The following is a 17380-nucleotide window of genomic DNA, read 5'->3' on the forward strand; positions in this document are numbered from 1 at the left end:
CTGAACGCTGCCTATGGCATAAGGGACAGCAATTGTTACGGGTAGCTCACTCTATTCCGTTAGCGGGACATCAGGGGGTCACCAGGAAGCGAGCCCGGTTATTGCAGCGTTACTACTGGCCGGGGGCATCCTGAGATGCGAGCAATTTCTGCCACTCTTGTGATGCCTGCCAGCGAGTGGGTAAGGCGGGCGACCGTGTGAAGGCACCCCTGAGACCCCTACCGATAATAAGGGAACCCTTCCAGAAGGTAGCGATGGACCTGATAGGACCCCTCATGATTCCTAGCAGGTCAGGGAAGCACTACATCCTCACGATGGTGGATTTTGCCACCCGGTACCCTGAGGCGGTAGCGCTTGGCACCATAAGTGCCAAGACAGTGGCAGCAGCTTTGCTGAACATTTTTGCTAGGGTAGCTTTCCCTAGTGAGATCCTAACCGATCAGGGGTCGCAGTTCATGAGTGAACTGTTACATTGTCTCTGGGATGCCTGCGGTGTACAGCACCGGCGCACTACCCCTTACCATCCCCAGACCAACGGATTATGTGAGAGGTTTAACGGGACCCTGAAGCAGATGCTTCGGACCTTTATAGTGGCGGAGGGGAAAGACTGGGAGATTCACCTGCAGCACTTGCTGTTTGCATACCGAGAGGTACCGCAAGAATCTACAGGCTTCTCCCCCTTCGAGCTACTATATGGCCGCAGGGTACGTGGACCTCTGGACCTATTCCGTGAGGGATGGGAAGTGGAGACTACTGCTACTGATGCTTCAGTTATCCAGTACGTAGTAGATCTCAGAGACCGGTTAGAGATGCTCATGGGGGTGGCCCAGGACCACCTCAGGGCTGCTCAGACCAAGCAGAAGCGATGGTATGACCAGCAGGCCCGTAGCAGAGAATTCATCCCAGGACAGCAGGTGCTTGTTCTCAAACCCACTCGGGAGAACAAGCTGATGGCTGCCTGGTCGGGACCGTACTCGGTTATCCGAAAGGTGAATGAGTACATCTATGTTGTACAGGTAGCGCCTGAGAGGCACAAAACATACCACATCAACATGTTGAAAGAGTACAGAGCACCGAGTATGGGAGCAGTGCTGGCCATTTGTTGCCCACTGCTGGAAGATCCGGCGAGCAATGCTCTGCCTGATCTCCTAGGGGAGGCAAGGCAGGGAAACACTGTAGAGCAGGTAGAGATAGGGGCACAGTTGAGTGCTAGGCAGAAGGGAGAAGCCCTTCTAGCTCATGCTAGCTCAGTATAGCGCCCTCTTCACTGACCTGCCAGGGACCACACATCTCACAAAACACCCAGTACACACAGGGGAGCTGCAGCCTCTGCATAAGCACGCTTATAGAGTGTCAGCAGAGGTCAAGACCAGTATGGAGAAAGAGATTGAGGAGATGCTGACCCTAGGGGTAATTACTCCGTCCCAGAGCCCTTGGGCAAGTCCAGTAGTCCTAGTTCCTAAAAAGGACAAGACCACCAGGTTTTGTGTGGACTACCGGTTGCTCAACGCTGAGACGGTGTCAGATGCTTACCCCATGCCCCGCATGGATGAGTTACTAGATGAACTCGCGGGGCAAAGTATCTGACCACCATGGATTTGAGCAAGGGCTATTGGCAAATCCCACTGACCCTGGAGGCTAGGGAGAAGTCAGCATTCATCAATCCAAGTGGCCTCTATTAGTTCTTAGTGATGCCATTTGGGATGAAGAATGCCCCGGCTACCTTTCAACGCCTGGTCAATAGGTTACTGGAAGGGATGCAGAGCTATGCCAGGGCTTACTTAGATGACATTGCTGTCTTTAGTAATTCCTGGGAATCCCACATAAGACATGTCTGCGGTGCTGGGTAGGACCAGGGAGGCTGGGCTTACCATAAAACCCACTAAGTGTATGATAGGGATGGCAGAAGTCCTGTACTTAGGGCACAGGGTGGGTGGAGGGCATCTCAAACCAGAGCCAGCCAAGGTAGAAGCCATAGTTGAGTGGCCTGTTCCAAAAACCAAGAAACAGGTCATGGCATTTTTGGGCACCGCAGGGTACTATAGGAAATTTGTCCCACAGTACAGCGCCCTGGCCAAACCCCTGACTGATCTGACCAAGAAGCAACTGCCTGTGCTTATTACCTGGTCTCCTGCCTGTGAAACTGCTTTCCAGGCCCTGAAAACTGCGCTTGCTGGAGCCCCTATACTGGCTGCCCCAGACTATACCAAGCATTTTCTTATACAAACTGATGCCTCAGACTTTGGTGTGGGGGCTGTGTTAAGCCAGGTGGGGGACGACGGCAAAGAACACCCTGTGGTGTATCTAAGTCGCAAACTGCTCCCCAGGGAAGTGGCATATGCCACCATTGAGAAAGAGTGCTTGGCCATTGTGTGGGCACTCAAAAAGCTTCAGCCCTATGTATATGGGAGGGCTTTCACGGTCATCACAGACCACAATCCCCTGAGTTGGCTACAGAGGGTATCAGGGGAGAATGCCAAGTTGCTGAGATGGGGCTTGGCTTTGCAAGAATTTGAATTTACCATTCAACACAAAAAGGGCAGTGAAAACAGCAATGCTGATGGACTTTCACGCCAGGACTATCCCTCTGAGACTGAGTTCATTAATGGTGCCAGTAGTGCCCCACTCCCCGTTAGGGCCAGTGGGCCACAGGACACTCATTAAGAAGGGGAGGTGTAGAGGGAGAAAGGGGGTGGCCCGGGATTAAAGGGGTTACACCCCATTTGGCCATCCCCTGACCTCCCCCAGGAGTCAAAGGGTTAACTGGGCTAAGACCCAGAACGGTGATTTAACCCCTGTAATGACATGTACATGTGTATTCCCCTGTTTTTTCCTGTTTTATTGTAACATCTGGTCTGCAACCCACACACACTGGGATCCATCCGGGAGCACAAGGGTTAATAGTTGTATAGTGATTATAGCCCTTTGTGTAATTTTCCCGCCTTGGCAGGCACCATTTTGCAAGTTCCCATAGGCCGCCATTAGGGCTCAATGCTTCTTAATGGTGAATCTTGCTGGGGAGTCCGGTTCCTGAGAAGACCAGCAGATGGCGTCCGAGAGGGAGAGCGGCGGTTTCCCATTGAAAGTCAATGGGCTCATTGACTTCAATGGAGAAACACTCGAGAGAGCTTTCCAGGAACAAGTTGGCTGCCATCCAAACCGCTTAACCGCAAAGCGGATACATTTTCAATAGGAGAGCTTTGATCACTTACAAGTCAAGTTCAACGACAAGTGGCGTGGGAATAAACAGTTCTAGGGCCCCTAGGAATAAAATTCTTTCTGTCCCTAGTTCCTAGACCTCCCCCCACTCGACCACAACCGGGTCCCCGTATCCTGGACCCCCAATAAGGGTCGAACCGAGGAGAGCGGGCCGCGCCATAGGTTCCAATGGCGGCGGCAGAAACAGCTCAGGAAAACGGCTAAGTGTCAAATGCAGAAATTTGGTATTCCATAGCTCCGGTTCCGGAGGGTCCAGAGAGTCAGGGTTTGGGGTGTCTGTAGCCACTGCTCCGGCATCACTGCAGAACCATCCTTGACCCTCTGGGACCAACCCGACTGAGTATGGACCCCCTTGAAAGTTCGGGATTTTTCCCATAGACTTCAATGGCGGCCAAACCCCATTGACCGGCTACGGCGGAAAACCCCCATTGACTTCAACGGCGGCATCGCCCCATTAAAAGTCTATGGCGGGGATTCCCATAGCCGCCAATGGCGGCGGTTTGCCATTGAGAGTCTATGGCGGCGGAACCCGTTGCTTTCAATGGGGATTTAGTGAAAAACCGTGATTTGATTTACAGCGGAGTTTTGTGTATTAAAATGTAAAACGGTTTTAAGTGTATTTGTGTATCTCCGGTTTCCCAGGTCGTAGCAGGTCGCAAATTGGACCATAGGGTGTCCCAGTTCTGGCATTGAGAACTGGGAAGTTTGGACCTGCTGGACCCAAAGGAACCGGATATTTTAATATGTTCATGTTTTATCCAACATACTGTATTCCAAGATATGGGTAAAACTCAGAGGAAATTCCTTTGCATACCAGAGTAGCATATGGCCAGAAAGGCGACCCCATGTCTAGGACCTGAGTATGTTTCAAAGGATTTTGTCACCTCCACTGTTTGCATGAGGGTGGAGACTCCTCAAACCAGGGCAGTCTTCAAGTGTTCCATTTCACACCTCACAACAAAGGATTTCCTGCCAGGTACTCCATTTGCTAGACTAGCTGGCATTCCGGATATAGAGGAGGGGTTATAGAAATGAGACCCCAGAGCTCTAATGCGCATATCCCAACTGGCCGGGGGGCATGGGTCAAAAAGTGTTCCCACGTTAACCACTGGCTGGAGTTAATTGAAAACCAATCCACGGTACTCAAGGTTAAGGATAGGGCACAAAAGGTTTATAAACTGATGTTCACCCTGTATCCTTTGTCTTCAATTTATCATCTGATGGCTACCTGATTGCGAGAGAATTGCTATGCTATATACTTCTCATTCCCCAACCCCAAAGTAAGTGTACTTCTTGTCTGTTACTGTATTATTCGTGTGTTCACCTATCCAAAGGAATAAATATACTTTATTATATCTAAGACTCGTCCCAGTTCAGACCCAGTGATAAATATATATCATCTGTTATATATATTTATGTGTGACTTATACAGCCTGCCATAATCTCACCGTGACAGCCACCCCCATCTCTGCCTGTTTGATGACAATAGAGGTGTCATCTGCTAATTCTTTGAGTGCGTCTCTCACAGGTTTACTTAAATTGTGTCTATATTTCGATTCTTTTGATGTGAGTTCTTCAAAATCTTTTGCAATAAGTTGTGAGAACACTTCCAAATGATTTACAATGTATTTTTTGGGGTAAAAAGTGGACGCAGGTTTAAGACTAGAGTGTATAAAACTGGACTGTACAACTGCACCAGGAATGGTATTTCCTATTGGAATGTTATACGTTCTTAATTCTGTCTCTACTTTTAAAAAACCTTTTGCTTGTTAGTTTTCTCAAAAATTTCTGAGCATCTATGAATAACTCAAAATGTCTTGGTCCTGTAGTTGGGGCAAATGTCAGACAGACCCTTAGAGATATCTTTCTCTTGAGCGGATGTACGGATAGAGTTTAAATTAAATATATTAATTGACTTACTATCCTTTTCGGTCGATCTGCTCTTTCTTCTCCCTCTCATTCTTTGTTTCTTTCTCTTCTGCCATCTCTGGCTGGATCTCTCTCCATTAGGGGGAGGAAGCGATTGGCCCCCAGAAAATCTGAAGACGTCCCCTCCCCTAAAAAACCTGACTACTTATTTCTTCTCTGGGGTTAGGCCTAAAGGTTATCTTCCTTTTTGTCCTCTCCTTTTCATATTTCCTGTCATCTCTTTTCTCACTATCCCATCTTGCCCCATCTGCGTAATGTTGGGGTTTGTTTGGGCCTTTGTTTGGTCTGGTTATAAAGGATACTAGACAGAGCTCGCTGAGATTGCGGAGTGGGCAACAGGGCGGAAATAAGATATTTATAGGTAGCGAGTTGGGTGTAAACAATTGGCTTTGCAGCTGCTACAGACATCCTGGGCTAAAATTGCTACTTGTCTATGTGACAAATAATAGCTTTGGCTTTCCGAGTGCAGAAAAATAGACGTCCAACTACTCAACTATTTTTTATTTCTCAATTTCTTCAAAGACGCAACTTGACAAAAAGGTTGTGACGTGTGATTAAATGAACAATCCAGGAAGCTCATGGACACAACTCTTTTCCTAACTTGTATGACTATTGAAGCAGCTCTACAGTATTAATTTTATACATATACAATGTTTAAAATCTTAAAGGACACAATATGAAGGATTTCTAATCTTCCTCCAAGATTTATTTCTGAAGCAATGGTAGCCCAAATCCTAGAATTCTTTACTGCATGAAATGCTATCCTTGCAGGGGAAGCATAGCCTAATGATAATGCATAGGTGAAGGTTTATAGTTCCACCCACTCTATATATATTTTAGTTCTAAATATAATAAAATTTACTTGTTTTACCGCTCTTACATTTCCTTAAACTACTTTTCCAGTTGTTGACTTGTCTCTCTTGGTTGTGTTTCCCTTGGTAGGCCCAGCACAGATCCAGCCACCCTTCCTCGCACCCTGGGTGAGCTGCAGCTGTACCGCGTCCTGCAGAGAGCCAACCTGCTGGGCTACTATGATACCTTCATCCAGCAAGGTGGTGACGATGTACAGCAACTATGTGAAGCTGGCGAGGATGAATTCTTGGAGATCATGTCCCTGGTTGGCATGGCAACCAAACCATTGCATGTCCGGCGGCTACAGAAGGCCCTGAGGGACTGGGCCACCAACCCAGGTCTATTTAACCAGCCAACTTTGGGCAGTGCCCCAGTCAGCAGCAGTATCCCACTGTTCAAGATATCTGAGACCGTGGGGAGAGCTGGAAGGCATAGCAATGGGCATCCCAATTCTTCGGAGGGCCAGGGTAAGGGGCCAGGGAATTTTGGGCCCCAAGAACAGCGAGAGCAGAGTGGGAAAAGGTCCCCTTTACTAATGGACAGGAGACCCTGGACAGCCCAAGTTTCCCCAGAACCGGATGAGGGAGATGATGAAGATGTAGATGAGGAAGAGGATGGGAGAGGAGAACACTATGCCCCACCAGGAGAGAGCCTAGAGGCTGAGATGGTACAGGTGGTATCAGAGAGTGTGGAGAGGCTGATGAAGGGGCTGCCTCAGGGGGACACAGGTGAGGCCCACTCCCTGCTCAAGCTAAACAAGAAGCTGGGCCGCTCGCTGGGACATATCTTTCACATGAGTGATGGAGATCGGAGGAAGGAGCAGGAGATCCGCAGGCACAGTGCCATCTATGGGAGGAGTGAGTCCAAGCGACGGGAAGGGAAACGGCTCACATTACATGAGGTCAGCAATGCTACAGATGCACTAATTATTAGCATCTGTAGAACTCGAGAGTTCAAGGGAAAAGTGAAAGGTTGTGGGCAGTCAGCTTACAATACCCTTAGGGACATTTGCCTCTCTAGGCTGGACAGTTAGGCTGGAGGTACTGGGATGCTGCTCATCAGCTGTAAATCTATATACGAGGCCACATTGGAGACAAGTTAATTCTTTTGCTGCCATGGAGACTTGCAACACTTGCAAAACAATACGTTGCAGACCGCTCTGGCAGCAAAGGATTTAAAGAACATTTTGAGTCAGACAATTCAGGAAGCTGTGATAGATCTAGTCACAACTAGTGCAGGAAGATTTGCCTCCAGCTCACAGAGCATGGTACCGCTAGATCTAGGCAGTTCTAATGGATTGCTGTAAGAAGGCAGCTTTTCATCACTAGGACAAATTGACTCAGTCATGAGAGAAGGGAACTTTTCCATGATAGGATGTATAAGAACATATGCTTTGGGCTAAGGAGCTCCAAAATGATATGGTTCTATAATACAATATGGTAACCTCAACAGCAAAATCCAGTTTTGCCCTTAATATTACTGAACCAACTTATTGCAGTAACATCTAGTAAAGGTGTCTGATGGAAAGGAGAAATATTCTGCCAAAAGGTTTTTGCTGAAATGTACATGAGTCGCTCCACATGTTTCCTGTGATTAAATGTGGTTATGCATTAAATAAAACTCTCTTCCGCCCTCATCTGCAGCTGACAATTAACGAGGCAGCGGCTCAGTGCTGTATGAGGGATAACACCTTACTACTGCGCAGGGTGGAGCTGTTCTCGCTGGCAAGACAGGCTGCCCGTGAGAGCTCTTACCTGGCATCACTCAAGTGCTCCAGGTGAGTTCAGAATCACAACTCTACTTCATTTCGTCCTGGGCCAAGGGAAATGCTATAAAAATGTTCTGAGCTGCTCCTCGCTGCACTAAAGAAGCACTGTGATATTCACTTACAGCACAGAAATAACTAAATATCACCCTTCATTACACTGTCGCCATTTATTGCACTGAAATACTCTAACTCCATATTATTCCATTCTGTACTGAAATATGCCACTTTTAACTCCCCTGCACTAGCATATCCCATTCTGCGCTGTAATGTATTTGTGCAACATTTCACAACAGCTTTGCATACACCACCTTTACCCAACACTGCTGAAGTAACTCAGTTCTGTATTGTGTGATTCTTGATTAGCCTGAGAAAGAGGTCACTGAAAGCTTGCCTTTTAGAGGCAATCCGAGCCGTTTTCCCCCCCATCATTTTTTGTATGTAGGATTGAAGCAGGGGGTCTCCGGAGCTTAATCCCATTAATTTCAGCTCCGGAGACACCCTGCTTCCGAGGATACTCACCTCCATAGTGGGTGCCAGTAGCCACTCCAGGGTACACATGGCTGCTTTAAAGAGCTCCCGTGACGTCCTCCAGTGCGGCTTCCTACTGGCCCCTGTGACCGAGGCTTTAAACTGCAGAAAACTGCACAGGTGTTGTTTCTTTGTGCCTTTTCTGACACAAACCCCATAAATGTCCACTGGTCACCAATAGAAAGTTGTGATATCATCTTCTCATGACTTTGAAATGATGCTGAAGCATTGTATTGGCCAACTCAGATCGAGCATGACCAGGAAACTATATTCTGTCTGGAAATAAATACAAAAAAAACAATGAAACAAAAAATAAAACACTATCAGTGTGAATTGTTGCTTTGAAGTGTGCATTCCTTTTTATACAATTGCAACAAGATTTCCGCAGTTTCCGCAATCTTTTCCAGGTTTGCAGTAAAATGCGTTGGCTCTCACTGTAATGAAATAGCGGTTACTTTTTATTGTACACTAAATAGTCCTTTATTACTACATTATTTAGGACACGATTGAATATAATGGAGTAACTCACATGCTATAGCTTCCGTTAGGTTAATATAAGTTACTTTATTAACCTTGCTGCTCACCATTTTGGAAAGTAGAGATACACTGCAGTAACCCTAGTTACTATTATCTGAATCTCATTCTGTATTACGCTGTACCAGGGAACATGTTTTCTACAGTACTTTGTGCTTGAACATTTCAGTACGTTCACTAACAGATGCTGTTTTCTTTTAGACTGAATGCTGAAGAAATGGGTGCTTCACAGCCAAAAAAAGTTAAGCAGGAGGTACTGTAAATGTGGTGTCCATGGGAGAGTAATAGAAACGGGAGGCAGAGATCTAGGAATACAGATGTAGCAGACGTTACTGCACCTGTTAACACAATACACATTACCATAAGGGACGCCACTAAGCCTTTGTATGCAGGTTTCCTGTGTTTTACGAACGATGTAGTACATTTTCATACAACTTTTTTCGATTTAATTTCCACTGTAATTCTGGCTTTGTGAACATTCATCCATCATTTTTATTACTATTGTTGCACAGGCAAAGAAAATGCTCTGGTGTAATATTAACCAGGAACAAAATGAAGACCTTTTTTGTGTATAACTATGAAACAGCTACGTGGGCAGACTAAGGAGGAGAAATAAATCGATTCATTTAAAAATGTCAATGTGTAATTGGCTTCTTTGGCAAGATTCAATCACCCTTAAAGGGAAAATTGTATTTATTGGTGTCGTTTTCACTGAGTTCTGAAAAATTCATTCATATCTGGTTCCTTTTAACCCCAAGTTTTGCTTCCCGACAAATGTGATGACATCATAGTGGCTTTAGTGGGAAATAACGTTTTGGTTACAATAAACATTAAAAGTTCAAACATGGTTTAAAATACTTGAACTTTATTTATTAGATATGGCATCGACCTTCAACATTTTATAGCAACACAAACATATCACACCATCCTAGGCAGAACTAGCCCCTTAAACTCTCTGATGCAATGTGTTGCAGGTCTTTAATTGTAAGTAGGTATATACATCTGAACCCCGTTATAACGTGGTGCTCGGGGGCAACAGAATGAGACTGCGTTATAACCGGGGTAGTGAAATGGCTGCCATGATCAGCGAATACGCTTTCGAGCGCAGAAGAGGGTCACATGACCCTTCTCTGACCAATGACAGCCAAACAGTGAATACATTTGATATAATGCACATGCAGGAATCGAACCCATGACGTTTCATATGTTAGTACAATTCCCCAGCTACTTCACCACAGGGTTGGTGTGATGAACATGACTCCATAAACAAACTTAACATCTACAGTAGCAGTGCAGTGCAGTAGATGTTAAGTTTATTAATAGAGTGAGATTCATCACACCAACCCTGTGGTGTAGCAGCTAGAGAATTGTACTACCATATGAAACGTCATGGATTTGGTTCCTGCATGTGTATTATATAAAATGTATTCACTTTTAGACTGTCATTGGTCATAGAAGGGTAATGTGACCTTCCTCTGCACTCGTAAGCGTGGACGCAACCTGATGAAGCAGGGAGAGGAGAGAGCTGGGTAAGTCAAAGCATTGAATATTAAAAAAAAAAAAAAAAAACACCTTGGAGATGTTTTTCAATCGGGAGCCATGCTGAGACCGCGTTATAAGCGGATCTGCGTTGTAGCGGATCGCACAATAACTGGGTTGAGCTGTACCAACCTAAGGGACAGACTCATCAAGCACTGGTATGGGTCCGCGCACCTGATCTTCATTCTTGGGATCGGGTGCACTAATCGTTACTGCTGCTTGATCACTCCATTAATCAAACCTGTATTTCACTGGTCAATTCTTTAGGAACTGATTAAAACTTTTTTTGTGTGTATGCGATACATCTTATACAATGTTTCTAAGGTAGACCTAGAAGTTTAATAACAAATACATTGTAAGAGGCCCATAGTCTTCTGTTACACTAGCTTAATTAACCCTTTTGTGACAGAGGCATTTGGCAAATGAAATGATTACGTTGCGTCACATACATTACTCTGGTAGCTTGAAATATACAATGCACACAGTGACAGGAGAGTTTATTGAGATGTCTTTCTTATAGTTTGGATTTTTCTGACATTTTTGTCGTCTTAACCTGTCGCATTTTAAAAATACAGGAAATGTAAAAGTGACTAATTTAATAGCAATGACTTGGGTTAGAGGTGAGCGAATGTGTCTAAATGTGGGCCGCACATTGTTCCATTACTTTGCAAAATGTGTGCGAAAACATGCAATTCTGCCTTTCGCCACGAAGATCTGATTCGGCAAACTTTTACATTTCATTCAGAACCTGAGGGGGAGACAAGCAAATCTTCGTAACCAAAAGCTTTGTCTTGTAAAGACTTCTTTAAGTTAGTTGAACCAAACTTTTTTTTTTGATGCATTCCCAAAAATCTCATTATATTCGCAATAGATGTCATATTTGTAGTGAATACACATTTTTGGTGAATCATTTTTTCCTTCTCTAATTCGGATGAAGAAATAAAGATCCTACAATCTCTACGATCGAGTAATATTTTTTTTGAGGTTGTGAGACATTCACTTTATTTCAGCCCTTAGTAAGAGACAAACGAAGGAGAAACAGGTGCGCAAATCACATCAGGACATGTAAGAGAGTAAAAACACCAAATAGTGCAATATTGTCTACTTCAGCAAATTAGCTTCAATGCTGGAAGTTCTATAAAATTTGCACTCACGTGTTTAACGTGAAATCAGAGCGTTGTGGTTATTCAAAGTTACCAACTTATGTCTCCAGACATGTACTCCAGATCCACATAGAGAGGGGGAAATTCCATATACAAAAAGAGGGGAAAAGCAAAATAGTATAGTACTGTTTTTAATGTTAAAAACACAAAGTATTCCACTTACATAAGTGCCTTTGTTTGAGAGCATTCAGACCACCCTGGGTCATAGGGTCAGACAAAGTATTCACAGCAAACAGCATCCGCTCCACAGCCGTCACAGCAGGTACTGGGCTGATTAAAGTTGTCTTCCACTCCAGATGTCATCAACAAGGGCTCCTTTAGTGGTAACTGATATCACCCAACACGTGTTTCCACTGTAAAGTCTTCCTCAGGGGCTAATTAGCTAATTAGCCCCTGAAGAAGACTTTACAGTGGAAAAACGTGTTGGGTGATATCAGTTACCACTAAAGGAGCCCTTGTTGATGACATCTGGAGTGGAAGACAACTTTAATCAGCCCAGTACCTGCTGTGACGGCTGTGGAGCGGATGCTGTTTGCTGTGAATACTTTGTCTGACCCTATGACCCAGGGTGGTCTGAATGCTCTCAAACAAAGGCACTTATGTAAGTGGAATACTTTGTGTTTTTAACATTAAAAACAGTACTATACTATTTTGCTTTTCCCCTCTTTTTGTATATGGAATTTCCCCCTCTCTATGTGGATCTGGAGTACCTGTCTGGAGACATAAGTTGGTAACTTTGAATAACCACAACGCTCTGATTTCACGTTAAACACGTGAGTGCAAATTTTATAGAACTTCCAGCATTGAAGCTAATTAGCTAAAGTAGACAATATTGCACTATTTGGTGTTTTTACTCTCTCTTACATGTCCTGATGTGATTTGCGCACCTGTTTCTCCTTCGTTTGCTGATTGAATTTGGTTTGAATTCTGCGTCAGAAGCTGCACTCATTAAGGATAGTATATCTTCTGTGTTACCTTTGATCTGTTGTGATATTATTTGCGCTTGATTTTTCCTTGCACACTTAGTAAGAGACAAACAGGATAATGTAGGTAAGAGGATCTCGAATTGTGCTCTTTGGACTAATAGTGCTGAGTGAACCTTTACTTAGGCAGCTTTCCACTGTGATCTGTGGCTTTTGTGTCACTCACAGTATATCAGTGCAAGATGTTGATTTGTTTATGGATGGATGTCCATCTAGATGTAATAGATTGACATACATGTCTTTCAGACATTTCCTAACACTGAGATGGCCCATACTTAAGAAGTGTTTGAAAATTTCTGACATGGCATAATCTACAGTATTAAGAGCAAGTAACATGTCTTAGCCATAAAGGGAGCAATCAAGCCACAAAAGCTGGTAATCGGCGTTTACAGTGGAAACAAGTTATGGGTTGAAAGAGACATGTCTGTCCAACAGTGGAGAAACTGACATATGGGGCATGGAGGAATATAAAAATGTCTTGTTTCTTTTCAGGCTCCAGAGTTGCCACTGCAGGCAGATTCAGAAACTGGAATCACACCAATCCGGCACGGCTTAGAAGAAGACAGTGGCAGTATCTCTGGGGAGAGCATGGACGGCCACCTGCAAGGTGAGAGCTGCAGAGCGTAACACCACGATATTGTGTGTGTGTGTGTGTACACACACTCTTGAACTAATAATAATTGTGATTTAAATCTTGTGAATTATTCACATTACTGCATGAATGTACCTTGCTGCTCACAATTACACAATTCTGTCTTTGCACAGAAAAAGTATATTATAAATACAACACATTTATTCCTTTCTCCTTTTCTCCTGCAGCAGTGGCAGTGAGAATACCTTCTTCCCCCGGTGCTCCCCCCACTGAGGTCTCTCTAGCTTTGCAACAATCTGCGCCCTGGAGCCGACAACTGCTGCAGCAGACACTCATGGACGAGGGATTACGATTGGCCAGGCTGGTGTCACGTGACCGCTTGGGCCGCCTCAGTCTTTGCGTACCTGGTACACCTCACATTCCAGGTGAGGTACATTTTGGGTAATTAGTAATCCATGCTGGGCGGATAGGCCCACATCCGAAAGCTTTTATTATCACACCTTCATGAAGGTGACAAGTGTATTTCTCTTGATTTACAAAAATACCCCAATTAAGTTGCACTCGTTCAACACTGTAAAAGTGGAAATGGTAAGGGCTTAAATACAACAGGGAAACACCCTGAAGCACATCCTATGGCTAACAGACATATCAACTAGTGCACAGGTGCTCCAATATGATGCACATAAGTCTTTAGTTTGATAATGGGTTTCAGCTGGAGTTAGAACATTGGAGCTATTACTAAAGGTTCAGTCCTACATAGGATCGAGTGACATGCTTGATAAGTTAAAACATGGTGATTTGATGCTCTTTTAAAAACAATCAAACCCACATTTTTTTTGAATGTTTATCCTGGAAATGTTTGAACTTTGTAACATTGAAACACAGTTTTGGGTGTCTCTTACTGCACTTTCTTGTCTCTCCGTTGTCATACATGATTTTTTTTCATTGACCCTAATTAGCTTATTAATGAGATGGAGCAAACTAAATTGATTATCAGATTTCTTCATTCAAATTTCATTTTCTTGTGTATAAATTCAGAACAAATGTCAGTTTTCCCTTTGTTTAAGTTCATCAGGCATTAAGACTTAACCCATTAAAAATACTGTATTACTGCCATGTACTACATAATACATGTATTTGCCACCTTACATTAGTTTCTTCACATTATCCTTTTTATTTTACGGTTATTTTAAAATGTCATATTTTTTATATTTTCCCGTCTTTCAAATTGAATATTTAAGCTTCTCTTTACTAGTGTAGTAGCGTGTACTTCACTACTGTATAAGACATTTTTAATTCGTTCACTTTGGTATGTTATGGAACTGCTTTGTTCTACTGTATATAACACAATGGTGTCTGCTCCCGCTGGCACGTTGTGTGTCCTGCTGCAACACGTCAGCAGGAGCACAAATGTCTGCTATATCTGTAAGTCTTGGTGTTACTCTTATCCAAACTTTGAAATAAGGTTTTTGCTGTAGTGAAGAGTGAGAGGTAAATGAAGCCGGAAAAATCGCTGTATTCGTTCAAACACAGACCCTGGCATTAAACCCATTTAGAGACTTGATGAATGCAGCATTACTATTTACTGTTATATTGCCTAACAGATTTGAGTGAATCCCCCTCAATCTCTTCCTTGATTGGGCTGTTTATTCAATATTTTATTCCTACACCTACAATAGTCTCTTTCCTTTTGTTTGTAGCCGTCTTATTCCTCTTCTATGCTGCTTTCACCCTCAATGTTTTCTCCTATACTGAAGATGCTCTCTCCCCCCCCCCATCTCATTTATATTTATCTCGTTTGCTGCAGAATGCGAGGACGGTGGATCTGAAAGCTGCCCAAGCCTCCCAGTTTCACCTCAAATCACTGAGCTAAGACCTGGGACCTGCAAAGGTCAAGAGGAGGCCAACAATCAACATTGAGAAGGAAAGCTCCCAGACTAGATGACACCTAGTATGAAGGCCACTTTAGAATTTGAGGTCCATTAACCTTGAGCCATTAAAACCCATCCAGGACAAGAAGCCATCTTTCAGTGACAAGGGTCCAGGACAAGAGCAAAACACTCAAAGCCACCTTTCCTAAATATTGCTAAGATTTAGCTAATGTTAAACCAATTTAAGTAAATGGGCCTTAAAGTGAATTAAGGCTTGGCACCAAACCGTAAGTCTGGGCTTCAGTGTGGAAACATACTAGAAGAGGTCCCAGCATACTCTTCGTTGTTAAATAAAGCATACCTCATAATATCACTTGGTTGCTCAACAGGATAAAACATCTGAATTCAAATCCCCCTGTCCTCAAATTCTGCAACTGCTGTCTGTGTGACTTCTTTCTTCACCTCCCTGGAGGTCAGACTGATTCCAGCTCTGCTAGTTCCCATATTTGTGACTTAAATATCCATCTTCTTCAGACTGATTCCAGCCTTTCATTACTAATAATACCAGAAACATGTAACCAAGCAATAAACCAGCCTGTGTTTCCTGCTTGCACTATTATGGTGAGAAAATGCACTGTTGTGGCCTTTTCTGAAAGTTATGAAGATAAGGGAACCATTGTTATGACATCTGTCCTTTGGTCACTAGGAAGTGAGCAAAAATGACTTGGCATTGCAATATCACGGGTTCAAGACTTGCTTCCAACACTTTGACCTTGGGTGAGATGTTTTCTTTTTCGAAAATTAGATTGTAAGCTTTTCTAGGCAGTGATTTAGTCTTCTACTGCGTACAGCTCTTTACATACTGGTAGCACAACATTAAAATAAGCAATTAAAAAGTGACCAAACATTCCAGCAGGCACAAGCTCACAGTACAGTTTTTATAAGGATTGACCCTACTGAAGTTCTCTTAAAATCAGCCTGCACAGAGACCGAAGATGAAACAACAAGAGTGACTGTACCTGATTCTTATGAAATAGGTAACTCTTATTTCTGTACTGGCGTCTCTGGTACAGTTTTAAAAATGGTAACCCAGAGCAGCTCTCATATCTGTTGGCACCAACCATAACGTGTGTATTGTCTATCCCTTACATACCTTCATTTAGCCTGTAGCTTGCTATCTTTAATTGTTGTTATTCCTAAAATGTTAGCTTTAGAAATGACTTAACAGCATTGCACATACTTGCAATGGACTGTTCCAGCAGGAAAATGTAATTATCTCCAATACATTTTATATTCCCTCATTCTATTCTTATAATGTTATATACTATGTATTGACTTGATTGTATTTTCCAATTGTGAAATAGAATATATGTTAATCCTTGTTTGCAGCCTCTTACCCGGCTTGATGTGATGCAATCCATATTGGTACAATGTAGGTTGAACATAAATAATTAAATCCGGAGTCTCGGTTAGTATAACATTCCTTAAAGCTGTGACTTTGTCATTATGTACTTTCTCAGCAATCCTATGGTCTTTACCATATGGCTATTCAATGTTGACTTTTAAATCTAAAAAATATTGAGTCAAAGGTAAGCGGTACCAAACACAGCCCATGTATCACACACCAGGGGGGGCATATTGTTTAAGTAGTAGCATCTGTAGTATTGTCTGATCTGTGTAGACCTTATAGCGGTAGCCTTTTATTTTGTTGTACAGTAGATTATTTATTTTGTTATTTGAAACAATAAAGTTTATTTTATAGCTTACTTGCTGTGGGTGTATTCATTAGCAACACAGTCTAAACACAGCTTGGTTCTCTTCAGTGGTGATAGACTAAGGCCGCGTCCAGCCTGATTGCTCCGTGACGCACTGATGTAGCTGGGGCGATTCCTGGCCTGTAAAAATGTGCTTGGGGGGGGCGACCTGCTCACGTGACCCGGCCATTGCGTGGCAAATACAAAATAAATAATCTCCTCAAGCTGCTCTCTGGGTAACGCTCACAGGCGTGTGTGTGCGTGCGTGCGCGCGCATACAGTAGATCACATTGACATTGTGATTCATCGTGCAGCGCGCGCTCTCAACCTGGACGCGGCCTAAGGCTCACGCCGAATACAAACAAATGGATGCCAATGCGCTTGTGCATAGATCGCACGAGGGCGACCGGTACTTTGCATGACAAACTGGTTTGAATTTGCCGCTCGATGGTCCGGTAACGTGCGCGGTTCAGCCAATGAGGGGAACCGCTCATGTGACGTCATGGGCACGCCCCTCATCACGCAACCCTGCAGAACACAGATCGCGGCAAGTACAGGCGTGCGTGAAGCCACCCAAGCGGTGGCGCACGTGTGCCAGTACTATGTACACAGCCTAAGGCTAAAGTGATAGACTAGTAATGGAAGCTG

General features: G+C 43.8%; 1 protein-coding gene across 5 annotated transcripts in view; it reads left to right on the plus strand.

Moving 5' to 3' along the window:
- The window catches only part of NAB2 (NGFI-A binding protein 2), a 37024-nt gene extending 20280 nt beyond the window's left edge, over window positions 1–16744 (plus strand). For all 5 annotated transcript variants that reach the window (XM_075591495.1, XM_075591497.1, XM_075591498.1 and 2 more), the window contains 6 exons: window positions 6091–6901; window positions 7644–7777; window positions 9032–9083; window positions 13008–13122; window positions 13335–13532; window positions 14915–16744. In XM_075591495.1, the coding sequence (XP_075447610.1) occupies window positions 6091–6901; window positions 7644–7777; window positions 9032–9083; window positions 13008–13122; window positions 13335–13532; window positions 14915–15027 (1423 nt within the window). In that variant the 3' untranslated portion in view covers window positions 15028–16744. The remainder of the gene's footprint in view (window positions 1–6090; window positions 6902–7643; window positions 7778–9031; window positions 9084–13007; window positions 13123–13334; window positions 13533–14914) is intronic.
- Window positions 16745–17380: the final 636 nt, after the last annotated feature.

The sequence above is a fragment of the Ascaphus truei genome, chromosome 3 (genome assembly GCF_040206685.1).
Source record: "Ascaphus truei isolate aAscTru1 chromosome 3, aAscTru1.hap1, whole genome shotgun sequence".
In the NCBI taxonomy this organism is placed as follows: Eukaryota; Metazoa; Chordata; class Amphibia; order Anura; family Ascaphidae; genus Ascaphus; species Ascaphus truei.